Consider the following 22918-nt stretch of genomic DNA (forward strand, 5'->3'; position numbering starts at 1 on the left):
TTGTCTCACAGTTCTAGAGGTCAGAAGTCCGAATTTAAAGTGTCAGCAGGACCATGATCCCTCCAAAACCTACAAGGGCGAATTGTTCACCTCTTAGCTTCTGATGGTTTGCCAGCAATCCTTGGCATTCCTTGGCTTGCGGCTGTAGCACAGTCTTTGCCTCTGCCATCACATGTAGTTCTCACTGTGCATCTGTGTCCATATTTTCCTCTTCTTATAAAGATAGCAGTTGTATTCATATTGGATTTAAGTCCACCCTGCTGATCTCATCTGCACTTGATTACATCTGCACTTTCAAATTATACCACAATCACAGGTACTGCGCCTTTCTTTGAGGACATAATTCAATCCAGAGCAACAATTAAAATTTACCTTTAAGTAACGAATTTTTAAATTTATTTTATTGAAAATATAGAGCAGGAGACACAGCAATAAAGAGAAATCAAATGTTATGGCAAAATATGGTAGATGTTATGACTTTAAATGGGAAGGACACTTTTTAAAAAATTTTGACACATGTTCTTGAAATCAAACCTAGTATTCAAAAGTCCTGAGGCCCATGGAGTTTTTCTGAGAACATACAAACAGGGAACACAGAATACTAATTAATTTACTGTTAGGGGCCAGTTCTATGTTGACATTTAAAAAACACACACACAAAAAACAATGACAGTATGAAAAAAAGAACTTTTATAAGACATTATCTTATATACATATAGATAAAAACTTATTTATTTCTTTATTTGAGAAAGAGTGAGAGAGAGAGAGGGAGAATGCCAGCAGGGTGAGCAGCAGAAAACTCCCTACTGAGTGGGGATCTTGATGTCAGGCTCAATTGCAGGACCTGGAGATCATGACCTGAGCTAAAGGCAGATGTTTAACTAACTGAGCCAGCCAGGGGCCCCTAGATAAAAACTTCTAAACAAAGGATTAAAAATCCAGGTCGAACAATGTATGTATTAAACATGATGAAAATAGGTTTATTCTGCTAATGTAATTGGTCCAGCATTTTTAAAGTATTGATAGAATTTATGTCATGAATATTAAAAGGAAAAAGAAATGATAATTTCAATGTTTGTAGAAAAAAAGCATTCTAGGTAAAATGCAGCAACCCTCTTGATTTTCAGAAACGCTCTTAGTAGTATTCTAGGAAATCGGAACACTGTGTCTTAATAAAAAGAAGCTCAAAAAAAAAATCTATTGGAATTGATTAAATGTTAAAAGCATTTCATTTAAACACATGAATAAGACAAGAATGACAACTATGACTAATATTCAAAGTTGTATTGAAAACCATAGTGAGGCAATAAAATAAGAAAGAAATAATACCGGAAAGGATCAAATAAAATTGTCATAATTATTTTTTTGCAAATTGTGTACATAGTAAACTAAGAGGAATGTTAAGAAAAGTCAAATTGAAATACCAAATGAGAAGAAAAGATTAACAAAAGCTATGCAGCATTTTAGGAAGAAAATCTCAGAACTTTCTGGTTACTGAAGAGAACTTAAGAAATGGAAATATGGATTTTGTTCAGGAGAAATAAAATTCAATAATTCAAATGTGTCAGTATTCCCCTACAATTATGTATTTATTGTGATTCTGATTAAGATATTAATAGTTCTTTGTTGTGGCATCAACAGGCTTATTTTAAAATTAACCTGGTAGAGAAAATAGCCAGGAAGAATCTAATTGAGTGATTTGATGTTCCAGTTAGCAATACTTATTATACAGCTTTTAGTAATTAATATAGTGTGATATTGATTCAAGAATAGACAAATAGACTGATAGAATAGAATAGAAAACCATGCACAAAAAATGTGCTCCTGTGTGGAATCATGATATTTGAAAGTAGTGCAAGACAAATTAGGGAGAAATGAGAAGTGGTGCAGTAAAAATTGGCTCTTCATGGATAAAAATGAGTATGGATTCCTATCTCACATCATATATGAAAATCAATTCCAAATAGATGAGAGACTTAAACCTGAGAGGCAGAAGTTTAAAACTTTTAAAATATAAAGAATTTTTACAACATTGGGGATGAAAGGTTTTTTTTACATTAAATTTAAAAAAACTATAAAAATAGATAAAATTGACTGTAAGATGAAGACAATATTTTCATCAAAATCTAATAATGAGAATAATTAATATAAAGGGTTGCTGCAATTTACCTGGAATGTTTTTTTCTACAAACATTGAAAGTATCGGGACGCCTGGGTGGCTCAGTTGGTTAAGCAGCTGCCTTCAGCTCAGGTCATGATCCCAGCGTCCTGGGATCAAATCCCACATCGGGCTACTTGCTCCGCAGGGAGCCTGCTTCTCCCTCTGACTCTGCCTTCCACTCTGTCTGCCTGTGCTCGCTCTCACTCTCTCTCTCTCTTACAAATAAATAAATAAAATCTTTAAAAAAAAAAACATTGAAAGTATCATATCTTTTTCCTTTTAATCTTCATTACATAAATTCTATCAATAATAATACAATTAATTATATTAATTAATATAATTAATAATTAATATAATTAATGACAGTGGTTCAGTCAGTTAAGCATCTGACTTGATTTTGGCTGCGGTCAATGATCTCAGGGTTCTGGGATCAAGTCCCAGTTGTACTCTGCACTCAGTGGGGAGTCTTCTTTTTTTTTTTTTACTTAAAATCCCAAATTTGAGGAATAAACATTTGAACATAAATAACAGTGCATTAGCATCCAGAATATGTACAGAACTCCTAAAGTAAGACAGGAAAACATAGCCCAAAAGAAAAGTTGTAAAAAGACATGCTATAAATAGGTATTTTACCTATATTTAAAAAAGAATGCCCAATCAATATATCAGATGCTCAACTAAGTAATCTGGATAATGAAAAATCGTAGTGAAACACTATTTCACACCCATCAAATTAGCACAAATTTTACTAAATAGGCATATTTTCAAGTTAGTCTTAGAGAAATAATGAGTGGTCATCTGATTTTAAATCTCTTAACATGGCCTCCTACAGAACTATGAGACTGATGAAGAAGACACACAAAATAACACATGACTCCTATGTTCAGAATTAGGAGACAAGAATGGCATGAATTTCAAATTACTTTAAGTTTGAAAATAATCACCAAGTTCCAACAGAGCTGCCATTGAAGCTCCGCTTCCACAGCAAGTCCGTGAGCATGGAGAGAAGGATGGAGCAATTTAAAAGTCTTTGTGGGCAAAAGGAGATCAGGCCATATAGATGAACTATGAGAAAAAAGAAATCTCTCTAGAAGGACATGGTTCAACAATAAGAGTTAAATCACCAAATGTAGCTCTGGAACCTGGGAGTCTATGACCCCAGTCACAGGGCTGAAAGTAACCAGAGGTAGCCATGTCTTGGTGACAGAAGATAAGTAGAGAGGGGATAGCACCCCTTCTATACATAGAAGCCAAGCAGAATGAAGTGAAGTGAAGAATGCTGAAGTAATGAAAGAGAAATAAAAGCCACCAGTGCCTGCTATCTTCCACTGTCACCAACACTTCAATCAAAGATGCTGTACTTTGTGTCAGTGACAGAAGATTATGCTACTGAACTAGAAATCATTTCATGAAATGCCTAGGAATAAAAAAAAGAGAGAGAGAGAGAGAAAGTTTATTTCAAATAAAGCTATGTAGCAAGAAAACAAAAATGCAAATCAAAAAAATTTCAGAGAAAAATTCTCCCAGGGGAAAAAAATTGAAACAGAAGGAATCTATAATATGACACTTGAATCTGAATTAAATAAGCACTCAAACACTCAAAAAAGTACTTGAGATATTAAAAAAAAACCAGCTATCTTCAAAAATTAAGAAAAGAAATGCAGGGGGAGAAGAAGGAGCAGGAGGTGGGAGGTGGAGAGGGGCTGAGGGGGAGGGGAAGGAAGGAGGATGTGGGGGAAGGAGAAGGGCGATAGCAATGAGATGTGACGAAACAAAAAAACTGAAGAACAAATTCCATATGACAAAGACACTATCCATTAAAACTGAAGATGCATCACAGAGAACTTCTCTATGCTCATTGTAAGAGTATGAACTATACATATATTTTGGACAGCAGTTTGGCATTATCTATTAGTGTCTAAGGTGTCATGCTCCCACATTCAGCATTTGAAGCTTTAGCATCGGCATATTCTAGAGCAGGGATCTGCAAATCATAGCCCACTGACCAAATCTAACTACCTGATTTTGTAAGTAAAAGTTTATTGTAACAAAACTGTGTCCCTTTTTTTTTTTTTAATGTGTTGTCTTTGGCTGCTTTTGTGAAAAGGGAAGAGTTGAGTAATTGCAAAATGGAGCCCACAATGCTGAAAATATTTATAACTTTATCATTTGTTGTAAAAATTTGCTGATAGCTAGCCTAGAAAGACCTTTGTCTGTATGAAGAAACATGTATGAGAAAGTTTATAGTAAAAAACTGAAAACACCAGTAGAACAGTCAACTAAATTGGGAGTATTCAACAGGCTACTATAGAACAGAGAAAAGGAAGCAGATGTGTACAACAATAGGAATGAATCTCTCCAAATAAACCGTTGAGTGAAACGAAGGAAGTATGAACATGGTGTTTCCAACTGTGTCAAGGTTAAAGCATATGCAGCTGAACTGAATGGAGTCTATGGGATCATACACATAAAATAAAATGTAAAAATAACATATGGGACAGGTCAAGTTGTTCACTTGCTTATCCTTAGGGAGAGGGAGAAAACAGTCTCAGCTGCTCTCACAAGGAGTTTCATGGGTACTGATCTTATTTTCTTTCTTTAAATGGATGGTGTGTCCAAAGATATTTACTTAATTGTCATTTGCATAGTGACTTTTTTTAATTAAAAAAAATCACTTCATTTGATTTTTTTTTTTTTTAATTAAAACAAGTCAGGAAATGACAGATGCTGGCGAGGATGCGCAGAAAGGGGAACCCTCCTACACTGTTGGTGGGAATGCAAGCTGGTGCAGCCACTCTGGAAAACAGCATGGAGGTTCCTCAAAATGTTGAAAATAGAACTGCCCTATGACCCAGCATTTGCACTATTGGGTATTTACCCTAAAGATACAAACGTAGTCATCCAAAGGGGCACATGCACCCAAATGTTTATAGCAGCAATGTCCACAATAGCCAAACTATGGAAAGAACCTAGATGTCCATCAACAGATGAATGGATCAAGAAGATGTGGTATATATACACAATGGAATACTATGCAGCCATCAAAAGAAAGGAAATCTTGCCGTTTGCGACAACATGGATGGAACTAGAGCGTATCATGCTTAGAGAAATAAGTCAAGCAGAGAAAGGCAGCTATTATATGATCTCCCTGATATGAGGAAGTGGTGATGCAACATGGGGGCTTAAGTGGGTAGGAGAAGAATCAATGAAACAAGATGGGATTGGGAGGGAGACAAACCATAAGTGACTCTTAATCTCACAAAACAAACTGAGGGTTGTTGGGGGGAGGGGTTTTGGAAAAGGGGGTGGGATTATGGACATTGGGGAGGGTATGTGCTTTGGTGAGTGCTGTGATTCACAGACCTGTACCCCTGGGGATAAAAATATATGTTTATTAAAAAAAAAATCACTTCAGGTTCCAAATCAATTATCATCAGCTTTTTAGCAAGAGCAAAATTATCGAACACATTATATTATTTCCTCAGATTATTTTTTCACTCTGTTTAACCTACATACCATTTACACTGACACAGACATTTTTAATAGTTTATTTGTTACATGTTTCTGAAAGAATTAGTTGGATATAGATCTGCGCGCGCACACACACACACACACACACACACTCACTATTATATTCCATATACTTACAGAGTATAAAGAAGAACACAGTGGATGTTATATGACTAGGGTTAAATGCTCTTGGTTAGGTCATTGCTCTGTTCCCTGGTCAGTTAGGTGATCCCTAAATTATTCTATCATCTCAAAGTTGTTACTTGTAAAATGGGAATAATAATAATCTCTTTCTTTTTAGTGTGTATAACTTTAAAAATGCTCTGTAGTCATTTGTATAAATAGTACTATCATTGTCATTTTCACAGTCCAGCATGTGATGTCTGTACATCTTTGTTTCAGGTTGTATAGCACACCAGGCAACATTGACTTCTGGCCTGCCCTCATGGTTGAAGACCTGATCCCTGGCACAAGAGTGGGACCAACACTTATGTGCCTGTTTGTTACCCAGTTTCAGCGGTTAAGAGATGGAGATAGGTAAAGATTTGTCTTCTATTTGTAAAAGATAACGAAATCAGTTTTTTTTGCCCCCAAATATAGGTATACAATAACATTAAAAGTGTGATTCCCTGCTTTCTATGATTTAAAATGTTTTGAATATGAGCAATAACAAATAGTAGCTGGTCACAGAATTTTTATGACTACTGATACCAGATAACGTTCCTTTTTATAAATTTTTATGAATCTTTGTAAAAAAATAAGAAATAGATTGTCTAGAAAAGGCATAGAAGTCAGTGGCTAAAAGCATGCACTAGACTCATTACCATGTGTTTAAATCTGGGCACCCCTACTTGCAACTATTTAACGTTAGGACACATAACACCTGAAACCTGTTGCCTCATCTGTAAAGTTTGATTAACAGTAGTACCTAGGGCTCATAAATTGTGGCAACTGTAAATGATGTTGGCAGTGTAAAAGTTGACAGCTGGCCTGCAGCTCTGTGCCTTCATCTTCATGGAAGATTTGTTGACCCAATACCAGACCTCCTGGCAAAATCTGTGCTAAGGGCATTTACTAGTGAAATGATAACTGGGAATTCTTCCTAAAAATCTCTTGGTTTGTCTAAAGTGTTTATTGTAACTCAACTTGAATTTATGAAATTATGGCAGACAGCTGGCAGGAGATGTAAGTTCATGTAATATCTTTCTTGCAAGGCTAACCAAGTAAAAAAACTAAGAAAACTGAAAAACTAATCATCCCCCACTGGGTTGGCATAGGACACACAATTAGCTCTCTTCTCTTACTTGAACCAAATGTGTTCCAAGTACTTGCTGTATCTTCTGAATCATTAGTATCGTCTTGAGTAAGGGCTAGGATTCTTGTGAACCTGTTTGACAATTTGACCTTTTGTATTATTGCATAGGTGATATATATATATATATGTCCTATATATATCTCATATATAGGACTTAAAACACTGCCTAGAACTTAGTTTTTAATTAAAGTTCTACTAAAAATTATTCTTTACTTAAAATTTTTCTTCCCAATCTCTTCTACTTATGAATTATATTATAAAGAAAGTAGGAACAGCTTTAATTCCTTTTATTGCACATTGGCAAACATTCATAGTACAGTATTTCATTTTTATTTTTATAAATTAGTTTTAGCACTCTGGATTTATTGCAACACATAGTTGGGCTAATATGTTTAATTGATAATAATTTAAGAATATATGTAGTTAAAAACTAAACAAATTTGGGAAAGCTTTTGTTTTTTGGAGTCAACTGTCTTCCCCATTTGTATTAGTTTACTAGGGCTACCATAACAAAGTCCAAAGACTGGGTGACATAGACAACAAATGTATTGTCTCGCAGTTCTGGAGTCTAGATCAGGGTTGGGAGTGTTGGTCCCTACTGAGGCCTCTCTCCTTGTCTTATAGATGGTCAGCTTCTCTCTTTCTCTCCAAATGGTCTTCCCCCTGTACTTGTCTGTGTCCATATTTTATGACCTTAATTCCCCCACGACATTCTAATGACTTATTTTTACTTGACTATCTCTTTAATGGACCTATCTCCAAATAAAGTCACATTCTGAAGTACTGGGCGGCTAGGATTTCAGAATATGAATTTTGAGGGGTCACAAGTCAGCCCATATACCATGAGTGGCTACAGTCTTTTCCTTTCTATCATGTGTTGTATGCCTACATGAGAAAAGTGTTTGGCATATGGTACTGAAATATTTCCTGAAGGAATGAACAAAGGTTCACTTTAATAGTGTTTTTTTTTTAATTGTATCATTTCATTTGAAACCAAATGTGTTCATTCTAATTACCCAATAGATATAATAAACTAGTGTGTATTAATAATTACAAAGCAACATTTCCCTTTTAGGCAAACATGTCAATATTAAATTGTTTCGGTAATTCCTAAGGCCCATTTATAGAATTTTAGATTAGGAGCTGTGCTTTTTAAAAACCTTTTAAAACTTTACAAAGCTTTAGTTTGAATCATTTTGTAAAACTTGAATATAAAGTGATAGTTCAAAGCCATGGGATTTAAGAACTTTATACAAATTGGAGGCAATTCAAACATGCTTAGTTGGAGAACAAACATAATCCTTTCCATATGCTTCGCTTTTGCTGAGCTTTTCTTGCTATTATCACTGCTCTGCACATAGCCCAGTGCAGTGTTCTGCCGGAGACCTCACTCTGCACCTCTCCTTGCTGATCCCCAGGTTCTGGTATGAGAACCCCGGGGTGTTCACTCCAGCACAGCTCACTCAGCTGAAGCAGGCATCACTGGGCCGCGTGCTATGTGACAATGGTGACAACATCCAGCAAGTCCAGGCTGATGTCTTCGTAAAGGCACAGTACCCGCAGGATTACCTGAGCTGCAGTGAGATACCGCAGGTCGATCTGCGAGTGTGGCAAGACTGCTGTGAAGGTCAGTGAGGATACCATTGCCCTGTCTGGATCTGCATGTTTGCGTGCTTGTGTGATTTCTAACATCAAAGACTATGCTCCTTCAACCTAGGTGCACGGAGGAAAACACACGAGAGCAGATCTTCTTCCTTTTAGGAATCAGACGGACTTTGGAGAAGACAATGGGAAGACTAAAGGTTCCACCTCCCAGCCTCCTCCATTTGGGTCCAATCTCCTCAGACTGAGTGGTCGGAGGGGTTTGACAGGAAGGGAGAGGCCCAGCAGAGTGGGGTAGGGAGTGGGGGAGGCCTGGGAGAGCAAGAAGGACCCAGCAGAATGGGCTGGGCCTTGGTGATGAATTTGGTCTTGTTCTCCCTGCCCTTCAGATGACTATGACAAACATCAAACTCCAGTAATTTGGTACTGTATATACCTGCTTCCTGGGGGTCAGCTGACCATAAAGAGGAGAAAAAAAATCATAGTAGCTCAGTTAATTTAGACTATTTAGTCTCCATATAATGTTGCACCCATGCTCATTGGAAACTTGGGGATGTCTTGATAGAGTTAGAGAACTTTCTCTAGTGATACAACATAATTTGCCACATCTGCCATATCACCTATTATGAGCCAAACTCTACCTAAGGTGCTTTGTATGCATCTAGTTTGCCACCACATTACCTCTTAAGAAATATGGCTCTATTCTCCTTTAATAAATGAAGAGAATATGGCTTGAAAGTGTCAGATAACTTGGAGTAAGTGGTAACCTATGGCTAGGGAAAGGGTCTATGTCAGCTGACACCTAAAAATGAACCAAGAGCTTGATGGTTTTGAGAAGAACATGCTATGGTTCCACATATGAGTATGATACCACACTTGTGTCTTTTCTGCCTTTACCAACACATGGGCCACAGTGGCCTCATGCCTGCCACATTTAGAGGCTATTGACATGGGGAGCTCTGATGTTCTCTAAGAAGAAAAATGCAGCTGCAATGATAGAAGTAGTAGTTGGCATTCACAGGAGAGGGGATGTTATTAGCCCCCAAACATTCCTGAGTGGGAAAAGCAAGTTCTAGAAATAGGAGAGAATGTTGAACCAAAACCACAGTGACATCTGAGTTGCAGTTTCCTTTTTTCTCTATGGTGGGTTTTATGGGACAGAGAAAAAAGTCATTTAGTACTATGAGGAGGAGGTATACTTGTCCTCACCTCAAATTCTTGGTGAATTATGGCCAGAAATAATGAAATATTTCCATATCTCCAAAATGAGACTCAGAGAGGCAATGTGAAAAACAAGATGAATGGCAAGTAGTAACACTCCTTTTGCTTTTTTTGCAGTCTTGAGACTGGGCATTGAGCCCACTGAGTGGAGGAAAAAATAGATGGGATGGCAGGGTGTGGGCCACGATGAAAATAGCTGTGCTCTGGATGGAAGCAATGATTCGAGTCCAGGAAGCAAAAGCTGTGGTCCCATTATGCCCACGTATGCCTTTTCTAGGTGCTCACACCACCAACCCTGTGGTAGGTGATTCATATATAACACCTACTGACCTCATAATCTTTATGAGTCTTTCAAGGTGGGTATCATTGTCCCCACTTCACATATGAGGAAAATGAGATTCCTGGATGATAACTACATATTCTGAGGTTCCCCAGCTGTGATTGAAACCTATATATAGGCAACCTGAAAGCCTCCGCTCTTTTCTCTGGGTGCACAGTCTCCTTTGAGCACCCGTAGGACAGGGGCATGGCACAGATAGTGAGCAGCCACCAAATGAAGGCACCCAGCCTCTTCTACCCTCCTTCTCCTTCAGTCCTGTGGCTCCAATGTACTATCAAATTCAGACATCTCAGGACCCAGAGGAAAGATCTTCTCATTACTTAAATTGTAATGCATTTGTTATTGGTGATATTTGTTTTGGAATTTGCATGGGAAAGATTTAACAGGCAAGGGGAGGAGGGAATCTTGAATATGTGAAGCAATCTTATTATTAAGAGTCTAATTTGTGGTCTTGAGGAATAATAAAAATTCTTTTTCTTTGATAGTGTCTCAAAAAATAAAACAAAACAAAAACCCCTGGAAATTAATTAACCAATAGTAAACATTTACCAAGAAGTTAGATAGAAAAATGAAGTGTCTTTAATGGCACCATCATTCTCAAAATCATGTTTGGCTACCTGGCAGCCTATGTCTTCCTTAATACAATGCTCAGAAGTCATTTTGGGAACAAAATCACCTAAGGATACAAATACACCTCAGGATACAAATAAATCATACTAAAAGGAATCTGAACATGTCTATAATGAGAACCATTGTAAGCAGATGCAGATTTTATATTTCTTTGTACTTTCTGACCAAAAGTATATTTTTTTCCAGAAAACCTAATTAAAAGACATTCTTTAAACTGAGAGACTTTATTTTTTAAAAGATTTTATTTATTTGAGGTGAGAGTGAGTGAGCAAGAGAACATGGGTGAGGGGAGGGAGGGGGAGAGAGAAGCAGACCCCTCACTGTGCAGGGAGCTTGATGCAGGACTCTGTCTCAGGACCCCAGGATCATGACCTGAAGATAAGGCAGACGCTTAACTGACTGAGCCACCCTGGTGCCCCTAAAATGAGAGACTATGAATAAAGATAGTTAGTAACTACTCAAAAATGGACCACTTATTTATGGCAGACTTTCTTATACCTCCCAATTAACAGCAGCATGCAATTACTTAGGGGAAGATAGAATGATTCATATCACTTTGTAGATTGTTGGTCTGTAATTTTCCTTAGCTGGCACATCATAGTTGTCCAAATTAACTGGAGTCAGAAATTCTTGTATTAGCCACATTGTATCCACCTCTCAAATCTGAAGTTGTTAATTTCTTAAAGCATTAAGGGAAGTATTGAATGGAGGTATTAATGGACCTAGAAATCACTGTCTTTACTAATCACTATACTTATCTTACCCATGTTCCCATTCCTGTTGAAGAATTCTTCACCATTCTCTGATAATCTCATTCTTAAGTGATTTAATTATTTTAACTTTCATTGTCTTAGAGAAAAACATAGAGCTTGATTTGGAATTTAACAGTCACTCCAAGCAATCTTAGTGTCTTATCTTTATTAGAAAGAAAGGTATTATCAATCTGACTCTCAACTAAACTGTATATGTCATTTTTTTATTTTTTATTTTTAAAAGAATTTATTTATTTGACAGAGAGATCACAAGTAAGGAGAGAGGCAGAGAGAGAGAGAGAAAGAGAGAGAGAGGAGGAAGCAGGCTCCCCGCTGAGCAGAGAGCCTGATGCGGGACTCGATTTGAGGACCCTAAGATCATGACCTGAGCTGAAGGCAGAGGCTTAACCCACTGAGCCACCCAGGTGGCCTGTATATGTTAATTTATTTTATTTTATTTTATATAATTTTTTATTTTTTATAAACATATATTTTTATCCCCAGGGGTACAGGTCTGTGAATCACCAGGTTTACACACTATATGTTATTTTTAAAGAAGAATTTTTTCAAGACTATTTCTTCAGTTCCGTTTCCCATAAATAATAGCCTGCTTGTTAGTACTGATTATCAGAAGTTCCAAATTTAAATTTAACAACAAAAATTCTCTCTTAAATGCATAAATACATTGAAATGAACTCTTAATCTTTCTAAAAATATAATATTATAAATTAAATTGAGTTTTGAATAATGGTACTTTATTGTTTTTTGTAGATAGAAGGCACAAGATCTAAAAGATGGACATGCAACAGACATGTATGTTCACTTAGAAAGCTTTATTGCTGTATGTTTGTGTAGGCAGTGAAGTGGTGGAGTATCTTAGGGTATTAAGGAGTGGGACTTTGTTTTTATTTTGCATGTCATTTATCACATTGTGTTATCCATTTATGTTTGATTCATACCACTGTATAAATATCCCCAAGTCATCCCATTTATATATATTATTAGGTCAGAATATGTCTAGATATAACTTTTCTTAACTCAGTCTCAAACTTTGTGAGCAATTTCAATTCACAAATTTATACTTTTCTTTAACAAAGGGGTATGTGAATCTCATATTCCTTAATTATATATTCTTTAAACATTGTATAATTTATATATATATATATTTTTTTTTTCTTTTGAAATATCCCTGAGTATTAGGCCTAAACAGTTTACCCTCCAAATCTCTTTCCTTGTCCTTCTTATTTCAACCTCTTATATTTTTGCTGAACGTTCTAATTATTTTTCGCACATGGCCACTAATATCAAATTCACTAATTTCAGTCTCCGTAGGAACCATCCTCCTTTTAAATTCCTCTGTTTAATTTCTTAGCTCCAGCTTCATCTAATTAAGGTTTAGGAAGTTTTTCTCTGCAGCATTTGCCATGTCTTAAATTCCTCCTTCATAATTCTCTGCCTTTCCCATACTATGGGGCATGCTCTGACTTTCCTTGGCTGTCAGTCTCCTGGAATGGGCAGTTACTTTTCCTCTATTACATCATGGGGATTCAGGTCTGGTTGTTGACATTATTTCCGTGGCAAAAAACCTCACAGAAGGTTTATATCAGCCCCTCGCAGGTGAGGGCAGGAAGATAGCCTTTCTACCCAGTTCATTCTACACCTTCTGAGAAGTTGAGACCCCTAGCACGGCCTGAAGGCAGAAGCTATCAGGGAAACCACAGAAATCTGGACATCAAGTCCTTCCAGAGCTAAGCTGCCTCCAGTCTTCTTCCCTGGCTGGGTGGTTCCACAGGTGTTAGGCTCCCTTGAGAGCACTTGGCCTAACTATTTCCCAGGACGTCAGTTCAGCCTTCTCTTAGCCCCCAAACCTACACTGATCTGCAGATCCCAGGCAGCACAGCTTGCCCTGGAGAGTCCTGAACCCGAGACTGGGAGCCCAGAGGAAGACATATCTTCCACACAGGGGAATCCCTGCAGTTCCTGTGGTCTTGAGATGAGGCATCTACCACCAGGCCAGGCAGGCACTTTTCTTCCTGCTTTTTGTTGAGCTGCATCCTGATCCAGGTCTAAGCTCTCTGGGAAATACCTGAGCTTTCCTGTGTGGCAGTGTTAACCAGAAGATGTGGTTGCTGAAGGTCATGGGGGTTCCTGTTTAATCATTTGATGCTCTCTCTTGTGTGGACTAAAAATTTACTGAAGCAAGCTGTGGGAAAACTAGTTTTGATCTGAAGCTAGGGTAAGACCTGGAATTCAGTTACAAAACATTGGTTTCTTTGAAGATTAAAAGCATTCTTGTATAGAACCTTACGAGTTCCCACAAGGAAAAAGCAAAACACATTTTAACTGTTTACTAGATCTTTCACGCTCCCTCCTCTTCTCTTGTCTGGGAATATATAAATCCCATGGGCTCTAAGCCCATGAAGCCCATGGTTTTTTTGGTTTTGTTTGTTTGTTTGTTTGTTTGATGGTTTTTGGTTTTGTTTTTGTTTTTAGAGAGAGAGAGAGCATGAGAATGAGTGTGAGGGAAGGGAGAGGGAGAGAGTCTCAAGCAGGCTCAGGTCATGATCTCAGGGTAGTGGGACTAAGCCTGTGTGGGGCTCTGTATTCTGCAGGAAATCTGCTTGATACTGTCTCTCTCCTCTCTCTCTGCACCTTGCCCTGCTTGCTCTCCCCCCCTTTCTCTTTCAAATAAATAGTTTTTAAAAGTAAAAACAAAACAAAACAAAAAAACACACAGTGATTCTCCAAAAATTTAGGAAAACTTCATAGACATCTTGTTTGTTCCATTTTGTCCTTACCCACTTCATGATTTTTGTCTTATGAGTTTATTTCTCTGCTCAGCTTCTGTATTTGACACATAGATTTAAACCACCTGCTGTGTTGACTCTGATTCTGTCAATATGAGCAAACTGCAACTAAGTATGTGTGAAAGAATCTAAAGACAATTGGATGCCATGTACCAGGATGACCTCCTTCTGCAATAAGTTCTAGAACTTGTTCTAGAACTCCTGGTTTGATTTCTTTGTTGGACCAAGCAGCAGTCCACTGGAAGTCACTAGAGGAGCCTGTAATTTGCACAGGTGCTCCTACAAGTAGTACCAGAGAATGGGCAGAGGCAAAGTGGGAGCTCTGTGCTGGTTCTGGATACAAGCTTGCATGAAGCAGATGCCTTTGGTACAAGTGATATGGCAGAAAACTAGGATACTTATGAGTTAGCCTTTAAATACAGCACTCAAGTGATTAATATTGGTAAAGATTAAAGAAACAATATTCTAATTCAAATCATGGAAGATTCTAGTCAAAGATTATTTTACCTACTGTTCATGAGGTTTCTGTTTTCCTGAGTACATAGGAAAATGTTTTTCTGTCAACAATGTGTCTGTTTATATTATGCCAAAACAACTTACAGGTTGATTAAAAGTACATAGAAGCTTTAGACCAGTTTGTGGAGATAGTTATCAGATGAATACATTGCTTAATTTGGTATTATTCTTATTTCAACCAACAGAGAAGTAGTAATTCAATGCCATAAGTATGTGTTAGGAAACAGTCAAGTTCTTATGAAAAATATGGAGAAAATGATGAAGAACAAACAGAAGTTCAGAACAGAGCCTTTGCTATGGAAGTTATCTTATAAGCAACAGGTATTCAAAGTATTGATTGAGTTGATTTGGTTTTAAAGAAAAGATAACTTGAAAACCTAACAAGGGTTGTAATTAAAAAGAAGATCACAGTGATCAAAATAGCAAATGACACAATGAATGAATTTAATAAGTAGGAATTTTATTGCACATAAGATAATGCAAGATTTCTCAGATTTTTAGATTTAATATATCACTTGACATAATTTATAAAGCAGGAAGCATTTCATATTCCATGTCTGTGTTCTTTTTCTCCCTTAGCTATCTTAGTTATAGGCCTTCAGAGTGAGAGATAACCTGAGAGATCATTTCATTTGAAAAAAACAAAAACAAAAACAACAAAAAAAAATAAAAAACCCACTTCATTTTAAGATTAGGAAGAAAAAATTGAAAAAGTCTAAGTAACTTGCCCTCACTATTTATTAGCAGGGCTAGGGATGGAATGCAGACTTCTCAATTCCATGTCCAGGTTTTATTTCTGTTCTTCCTTATCTTACCTTTTAATGTCATAACTAGTTTTCTTTTCTCTATACTTTCCATAATCTCCAAGTCCCTTTTACCTGAGATAAATATGGGAATTCTTCTTTAGCTGGTTGATGTTCCTTTTAGAATCCTATGCTAACAAATTGTAAATGTAACACTCTTGACATTTTACCATCAATTTAAACTAATTTTTAGTATCATTTAATGAATAGATCAAGAGTCTTTGCATAATATTATAAACATCACAGATGCAACTAATAATATTCACAAGTTCTTATTACCAATCTACTTATTTCAGAGAGCTTTATAATTGGCACATTTGTTTGCACTGTAGATCAAATAAATCAGACTCTACTGATAAAATTGATTCTACATAGAGCATAAAACATTTCTTTGAGTGTCAGAAAATGATTTACTCTCCAATCATGTCATTTTCATTTCATTTAGAAATGAAAAATAACACCTAATGCAGGTGATATATTAAGACCCCATGCCACTTGATTAAATAAAACTTCTTTTAGATAAAACAATTTCACAAAGAACCAACAGATGCATATTTTCTACTGGGGTTTATGGAGCCATCTGGTCTTGCAATTTCCAGCTGCATAGTTTACATTAAGTTCTGTCTTTAAAACATCAAGTAATTTTAAATACAGTATATTTTATATACAAATGTAAATATATTTATGTTTACTCTTGACTTTAGTTCAAATAAATTGTGCTTATGTTTGTAAACTAATGAAAGTTTAATTTCTTCCATAAGAGACTGATTTTATTACCACAATATTTCATGATGTTATGGCTGTTTCATACTTAACTTATAAAATGCCTTCCAAGTATTACTAAAGAAGTAAGATTTCAGCAACTCCTATAAAGCTTTAATGAACCAATTAATTTGCAACAGTGTTCTCAGGTTTGTCTTTGAAAGTAGTTGCTATTTTTAATAGAGCACCATAGGACATCTCCCACTCTCCTTGGTTCTGTAAGTACATAATATCTTATATGAATAGCTTGTTGAAATCAAGGTGAGAACAAACATCAAAAACAGGATAAAGGGCACTAAATAGCCCTGAAATGATACAAAATTGATGTGTTTAAATGGTGATACCATTAATGAATCAAACTCTACTGATAATGTTGACTTTACGTGTGTGTGTGTGTGTGTATATATCTATATCTATCTATCTATCTATCTATCTATAAATATATAAAATAAAACATTAGCTATTAAATGAAATCTCACAAGTTCTGAGGATATTGTGTTATCTTCCAAATACAGCATCCTTTTTTTATTTACAATCTATGACATCCCAGTAGGAAAAAACTTTCCCATTCTAGAGGCAGGTTGTTAGGGTGCCTGGGTGGCACTCTTGATTTCTGCTCAGGTCATGATTTCAGAGTCATAAGATAGAGCCCTGTGTCCAGCTCCACACTGGGCCTGGAGTCTGTCTGTCTTTCTCCGTCTCTCCCAACACCCCCTGATGCTCGTACTCTTTCTCTCTCTTTAAAAAAATTAAATTTAAAAAATTAAAAATTTAAAAAAAGAAGTAGGTTGCTAATAAGCACAGTTTCATTAAGTTGTTTAAGTTAGGAAAAGGTCTTTTAATACCAAAAATTGATTTATGATTCTTTTTAGTATTACTATAAAGTTTAAAAATTCTCATTATATTTAGAATTATTAGTGTTTAAATATTGACATTGATAACTAGTGAAATTTCTTTTCAAATATGCTGCCGTGAAATATAAAGTACCTAGCAATAAAGACAGGATGTATGCCTTGCAGATCACTAGGGAAATAAAATCAACAATAGAGGAACTAACTAATGAAGCATAAGCAAAAATTAAAGAAAGCTAGTAAGACTCAGATGTAGTTGAAGTTTCAGTGTATTAAGAGAATTATTAAATGTAGAAAAAATTCTTAGATGTATCCAAACATAGTTTCAATTCTACCTCATTACAAGAGATATACTTAAACAAGAATGTTTAGAATGATCAAATATAGAACAATAGGTAAAACTAAGCTGGGCACACAAAGAGACAGAAACATGAGTGGCAAAAAAAATATTTTTAAAAGTAGAAGTTAAGAAAGAAAAAAATTAATGGACATGGGTCTACTTTCATTTCACAATCTGTATGTGTCATTTTAGAAACTCTCATGCGTCAAATAACAACATCTATTTAGCACACTTTAATGGAAGTATATTTGAATATTATTAATGAGATCACTTTATAAGAGATGTATCCAACTTTGTGCCCTATAAACTAGAATTAACTTTATTTTAAAATATCCTTAGAAAATGCTGAAAAGTTGACTATATGTCATGTCGCAAGGAAAACTGAAATTCTTACAAGGAAAATTGACATACAACATTCTCCATTCAACTAGTCTAAAACTAAATGATTAGATTTAAAATAAAATTGTTACTTAGACATTTTTTAAAGATTTTATTTATTTGAGAGAGAGAGAGAGCATGAACAGGGGGAGGGCAGAGGGAGAGAGAGAGAAGCAGACTCTCTGCTGCAGGGAGCTCGAGGAGGGTCTTGATACCAGCAGCTCCTGAGATCATACTTGAGCCTAATGCACTCGCTTAACCAACTGGCCACCCAGGCACACCTATTTAGACATTTTTAAATCATTTTAACAAATATTTTGTCAGGGGCACCTGGGTGGCTCAGTGGGTTAAGCCGCTGCCTTCGGCTCAGGTCATGATCTCAGGGTCCTGGGATCAAGTCCCGCATCGGGCTCTCTGCTCAGCAGGGAGCCTGCTTCCTCCCCTCTCTCTCTCTCTCTCTGCCTGCCTCTATGCCTACTTGTGATCTCTCTCTGTCAAGTAAATAAATAAAATCTTTAAAAAAAAATATTTTGTCAGGGAGGTAATGAAAATTAAGTGGGATATTTCGTTAAGTATTAATATTTATATTATAGTACTTTAATATATACTTACATTCAGATATTTTAATAATAAATTAAAATTTGATGGAATATATTTTTTTAATTTTTATTTTTTTATTTTTTAAAAACATATATTTTTATCTGCAGGGGTACAGGTCTGTGAATCACCAGGTTTACACACTTCACAGCACTAACCAAAGCACATACCCTCCCCAATGTCCATAATCCCACCCCCCTTCCTCCAAACCCCCTCCCCCCAGCAACCCTCAGTTTGTTTTGTGAGATTAAGAGTCACTTATGGTTTGTCTCCCTCCCAATCCCATCTTGTTTCATTGATTCTTCTCGTACCCACTTAAGCCCCCATGTTGCATCACCACTTCCTCATATCAGGGAGATCATATGATAGTTGTCTTTCTCTGCTTGACTTATTTCGCTAAGCATGATACGCTCTAGTTCCATCCATGTTGTTGCAAACGGCAAGATTTCCTTTCTTTTGATGGCTGCATAGTATTCCATTGTGTATATATACCACATCTTCTTTATCCATACATCTGTTGATGGATATCTAGGTTCTTTCCATAGTTTGGCTATTGTGGACATTGCTGCTATAAACATTCGGGTGCATGTGCCCCTTTGGATGACTACGTTTGTATCTTTAGGGTAAATACCCAATAGTGCAAATGCTGGGTCATAGGGCAGTTCTATTTTCAACATTTTGAGGAACCTCCATGCTGTTTTCCAGAGTGGCTGCACCAGCTTGCATTCCCACCAACAGTGTAGGAGGGTTCCCCTTTCTCCGCATCCTCGCCAGCATCTGTCATTTCCTGATTGTTAATTTTAGCCATTCTGACTGGAGTGAGGTGATATCGCATTGTGGTTTTGATTTGTATTTCCCTGATGCGGAGTGATATGGAGCACTTTTTCATGTGTCTGTTGGCCATCTGGATGTCTTCTTTGCAGAAATGTCTGTTCATGTCCTCTGCCCATTTCTTGATTGGATTATTTGTTCTTTGGGTGTTGAGTTTGCTAAGTTCTTTATAGATTCTGGACACTAGTCCTTTATCTGATATGTCGTTTGCAAATATCTTCTCCCATTCTGTCAGTTGTCTTTTGATTTTGTTAACTGTTTCCTTTGCTGTGCAAAAGCTTTTGATCTTGATGAAATCCCAATAGTTCATTTTTGCCCTTGCTTCCCTTGCCTTTGGCGTTGTTCCAAGGAAGATGTTGCTGCGGCTGAGGTCGAAGAGGTTGCTGCCTGTGTTCTCCTCAAGGATTTGGATGGATTCCTTTTGCACATTGAGGTCCTTCATCCATTTTGAGTCTATTTTTGTGTGTGGTGTAAGGAAATGGTCCAATTTCATTTTTCTGCATGTGGCTGTCCAATTTTCCCAGCACCATTTATTGAAGAGGCTGTCTTTTTTTCCATTGGACATTCTTCCCTACTTTGTCGAAGATGAGTTGGCCATAGAGTTGAGGGTCTATTTCTGGGCTCTCTATTCTGTTCCATTGATCTATGGGTCTGTTTTTCTGCCATTACCATGCTGTCTTGATGATGACAGCTTTGTAATAGAGCTTGAAGTCCGGAATTGTGAAGCCACCAACGTTGGCTTTCTTTTTTTTTTTTTTTTTTTTTTTTTTTTTTTTTTTTTTTTAATTTTTTATTTTTTATAAACATATATTTTTATCCCCAGGGGTACAGGTCTGTGAATCACCAGGTTTACACACTTCACAGCACTCACCAAATCACATACCCTCCCCAATGTCCATAATCCCACCCCCTTCTCCCAAACCCCCTCCCCCCAGCAACCCTCAGTTTGTTTTGTGAGATTAAGAGTCACTTATGGTTTGTCTCCCTCCCAATCCCATTTGTTTCATTTATTCTTCTTCTACCCACTTAAGCCTCCATGTTGCATCACCACTTCCTCATATCAGGGAGATCATATGATAGTTGTCTTTCTCTGCTTGACTTATTTCGCTAAGCATGATACGCTCTAGTTCCATCCATGTTGTTGCAAATGGCAAGATTTCATTTCTTTTGATGGCTGCATAGTATTCCATTGTGTATATATACCACATCTTCTTGATCCATTCATCTGTTGATGGACATCTAGGTTCTTTCCATAGTTTGGCTATTGTGGACATTGCTGCTATAAACATTCGGGTGCATGTGTCCCTTTGGATCACTACATTTGTATCTTTAGGGTAAATACCCAATAGTGCAATTGCTGGGTCATAGGGCAGTTCTATTTTCAACATTTTGAGGAACCTCCATGCTGTTTTCCAGAGTGGCTGCACCAGCTTGCATTCCCACCAACAGTGTAGGAGGGTTCCCCTTTCTCCGCATCCTCGCCAGCATCTGTCATTTCCTGACTGGTTGATTTTAGCCATTCTGACTGGTGTGAGGTGATATCTCATTGTGGTTTTGATTTGTATTTCCCTGATGCCGAGTGATATGGAGCACTTTTTCATGTGTCTGTTCGCCATCTGGATGTCTTCTTTGCAGAAATGTCTGTTCATGTCTTCTGCCCATTTCTTGATTGGATTATTTGTTCTTTGGGTATTGAGTTTGCTAAGTTCTTTATAGATTCTGGACACTAGTCCTTTATCTGATATGTCGTTTGCAAATATCTTCTCCCATTCTGTCAGTTGTCTTTTGATTTTGTTAACTGTTTCCTTTGCTGTGCAAAAGCTTTTGATCTTGATGAAATCCCAGTAGTTCATTTTTTCCCTTGCTTCCCTTGCCTTTTGCGTTGTTCCTAGGAAGATGTTGCTGCGGCAGAGGTCGAAGAGGTTGCTGCCCGTGCTCTCCTCAAGGATTTTGATGGATTCCTTTCGTACATTGAGGTCCTTCATCCATTTTGAGTCTATTTTTGTGTGTGGTGTAAGGAAATGGTCCAATTTCATTTTTCTGCATGTGGCTGTCCAATTTTCCCAGCACCATTTATTGAAAAGGCTGTCTTTTTTCCATTGGACATTCTTTCCTGCTTTGTCAAAGATTAGTTGACCATAGATTTGAGGGTCTATTTCTGGGCTCTCTATTCTGTTCCATTGATCTATGTGTCTATTTTTGTGCCAGTACCATGCTGTCTTGATGATGACAGCTTTGTAATAGAGCTTGAAGTCCGGAATTGTGATGCCACCAACATTGGCTTTCTTTTTCAATATCCCTTTGGCTATTCGAGGTCTTTTCTGGTTCCATATAAATTTTAGAATTATTTGTTCCATTTCTTTGAAAAAGATGGATGGTACTTTGATAGGAATTGCATTAAATGTGTAGATTGCTTTAGGTAGCATAGACATTTTCACAATATTTATTCTTCCAATCCAGGAGCATGGAACATTTTTCCATTTCTTTGTGTCTTCCTCAATTTCTTTCATGAGTACTTTATAGTTTTCTGAGTATAGATTCTGTGTCTCTTTGGTTAGGTTTATTCCTAGGTATCTTATGGTTTTGGATGCAATTGTAAATGGGATTGACTCCTTAATATCTCTTTCTTCTGTCTTGCTGTTGGTGTAGAGAAATGCAACTGATTTCTGTGCATTGATTTTATATCCTGACACTTTACTGAATTCCTGTATAAGTTCTAGCAGTTTTGGAGTGGAGTCTTTTGGGTTTTCCACATATAGTATCATATCATCTGCGAAGAGTGATAATTTGACTTCTTCTTTGCCGATTTGGATGCCTTTAATTTCCTTTTGTTGTCTGATTGCTGAGGCTAGGACCTCTAGTACTATGTTGAATAGCAGTGGTGATAATGGACATCCCTGCCGTGTTCCTGACCTTAGCGGAAAAGCTTTCAGTTTTTCTCCATTGAGAATGATATTTGCGGTGGGTTTTTCATAGATGGCTTTGATGATATTGAGGTATGTGCCCTCTATCCCTACACTTTGAAGAGTTTTGATCAGGAAGGGATGTTGTACTTTGTCAAATGCTTTTTCAGCATCTATTGAGAGTATCATGTGGTTCTTGTTCTTTCTTTTATTGATGTGTTGTATCACATTGACTGATTTGCGGATGTTGAACCAACCTTGCAGCCCTGGAATAAATCCCACTTGGTCGTGGTGAATAATCTTTTTAATGTACTGTTGAATCCTATTGGCTAGTATTTTGTTGAGTATTTTCGCATCTGTGTTCATCAAGGATATCGGTCTATAGCTTTCTTTTTTGGTGGGATCCTTGTCTGGTTTTGGGATCAAGGTGATGCTGGCCTCATAAAATGAGTTTGGAAGTTTTCCTTCCATTTCTATTTTTTGGAACAGTTTCAGGAGAATAGGAATTAGTTCTTCTTTAAATGTTTGGTAGAATTCCCCCGGGAAGCCGTCTGGCCCTGGGCTTTTGTTTGTTTGGAGATTTTTAATGACTGTTTCTA

The 22918-nt window shown here is 36.9% G+C and overlaps 1 protein-coding gene across 2 annotated transcripts in view; it reads left to right on the forward strand.

Annotated features, from left to right (window-relative positions):
- PXDNL (peroxidasin like) overlaps positions 1–22918 on the forward strand; it is a 522967-nt gene that overhangs the window by 449903 nt on the left and 50146 nt on the right. For both annotated transcript variants that reach the window (XM_045075802.1, XM_013048441.2), the window contains 2 exons: positions 6074–6208; positions 8405–8613. In XM_045075802.1, coding sequence (XP_044931737.1) covers positions 6074–6208; positions 8405–8613 — 344 coding nt within the window. The remainder of the gene's footprint in view (positions 1–6073; positions 6209–8404; positions 8614–22918) is intronic.

The sequence above is a fragment of the Mustela putorius genome, unplaced genomic scaffold (assembly GCF_011764305.1).
Source record: "Mustela putorius furo isolate JIRA1106 unplaced genomic scaffold, ASM1176430v1.1 tig00000151_pilon_pilon_pilon, whole genome shotgun sequence".
Taxonomy (NCBI): domain Eukaryota; kingdom Metazoa; phylum Chordata; class Mammalia; order Carnivora; family Mustelidae; genus Mustela; species Mustela putorius.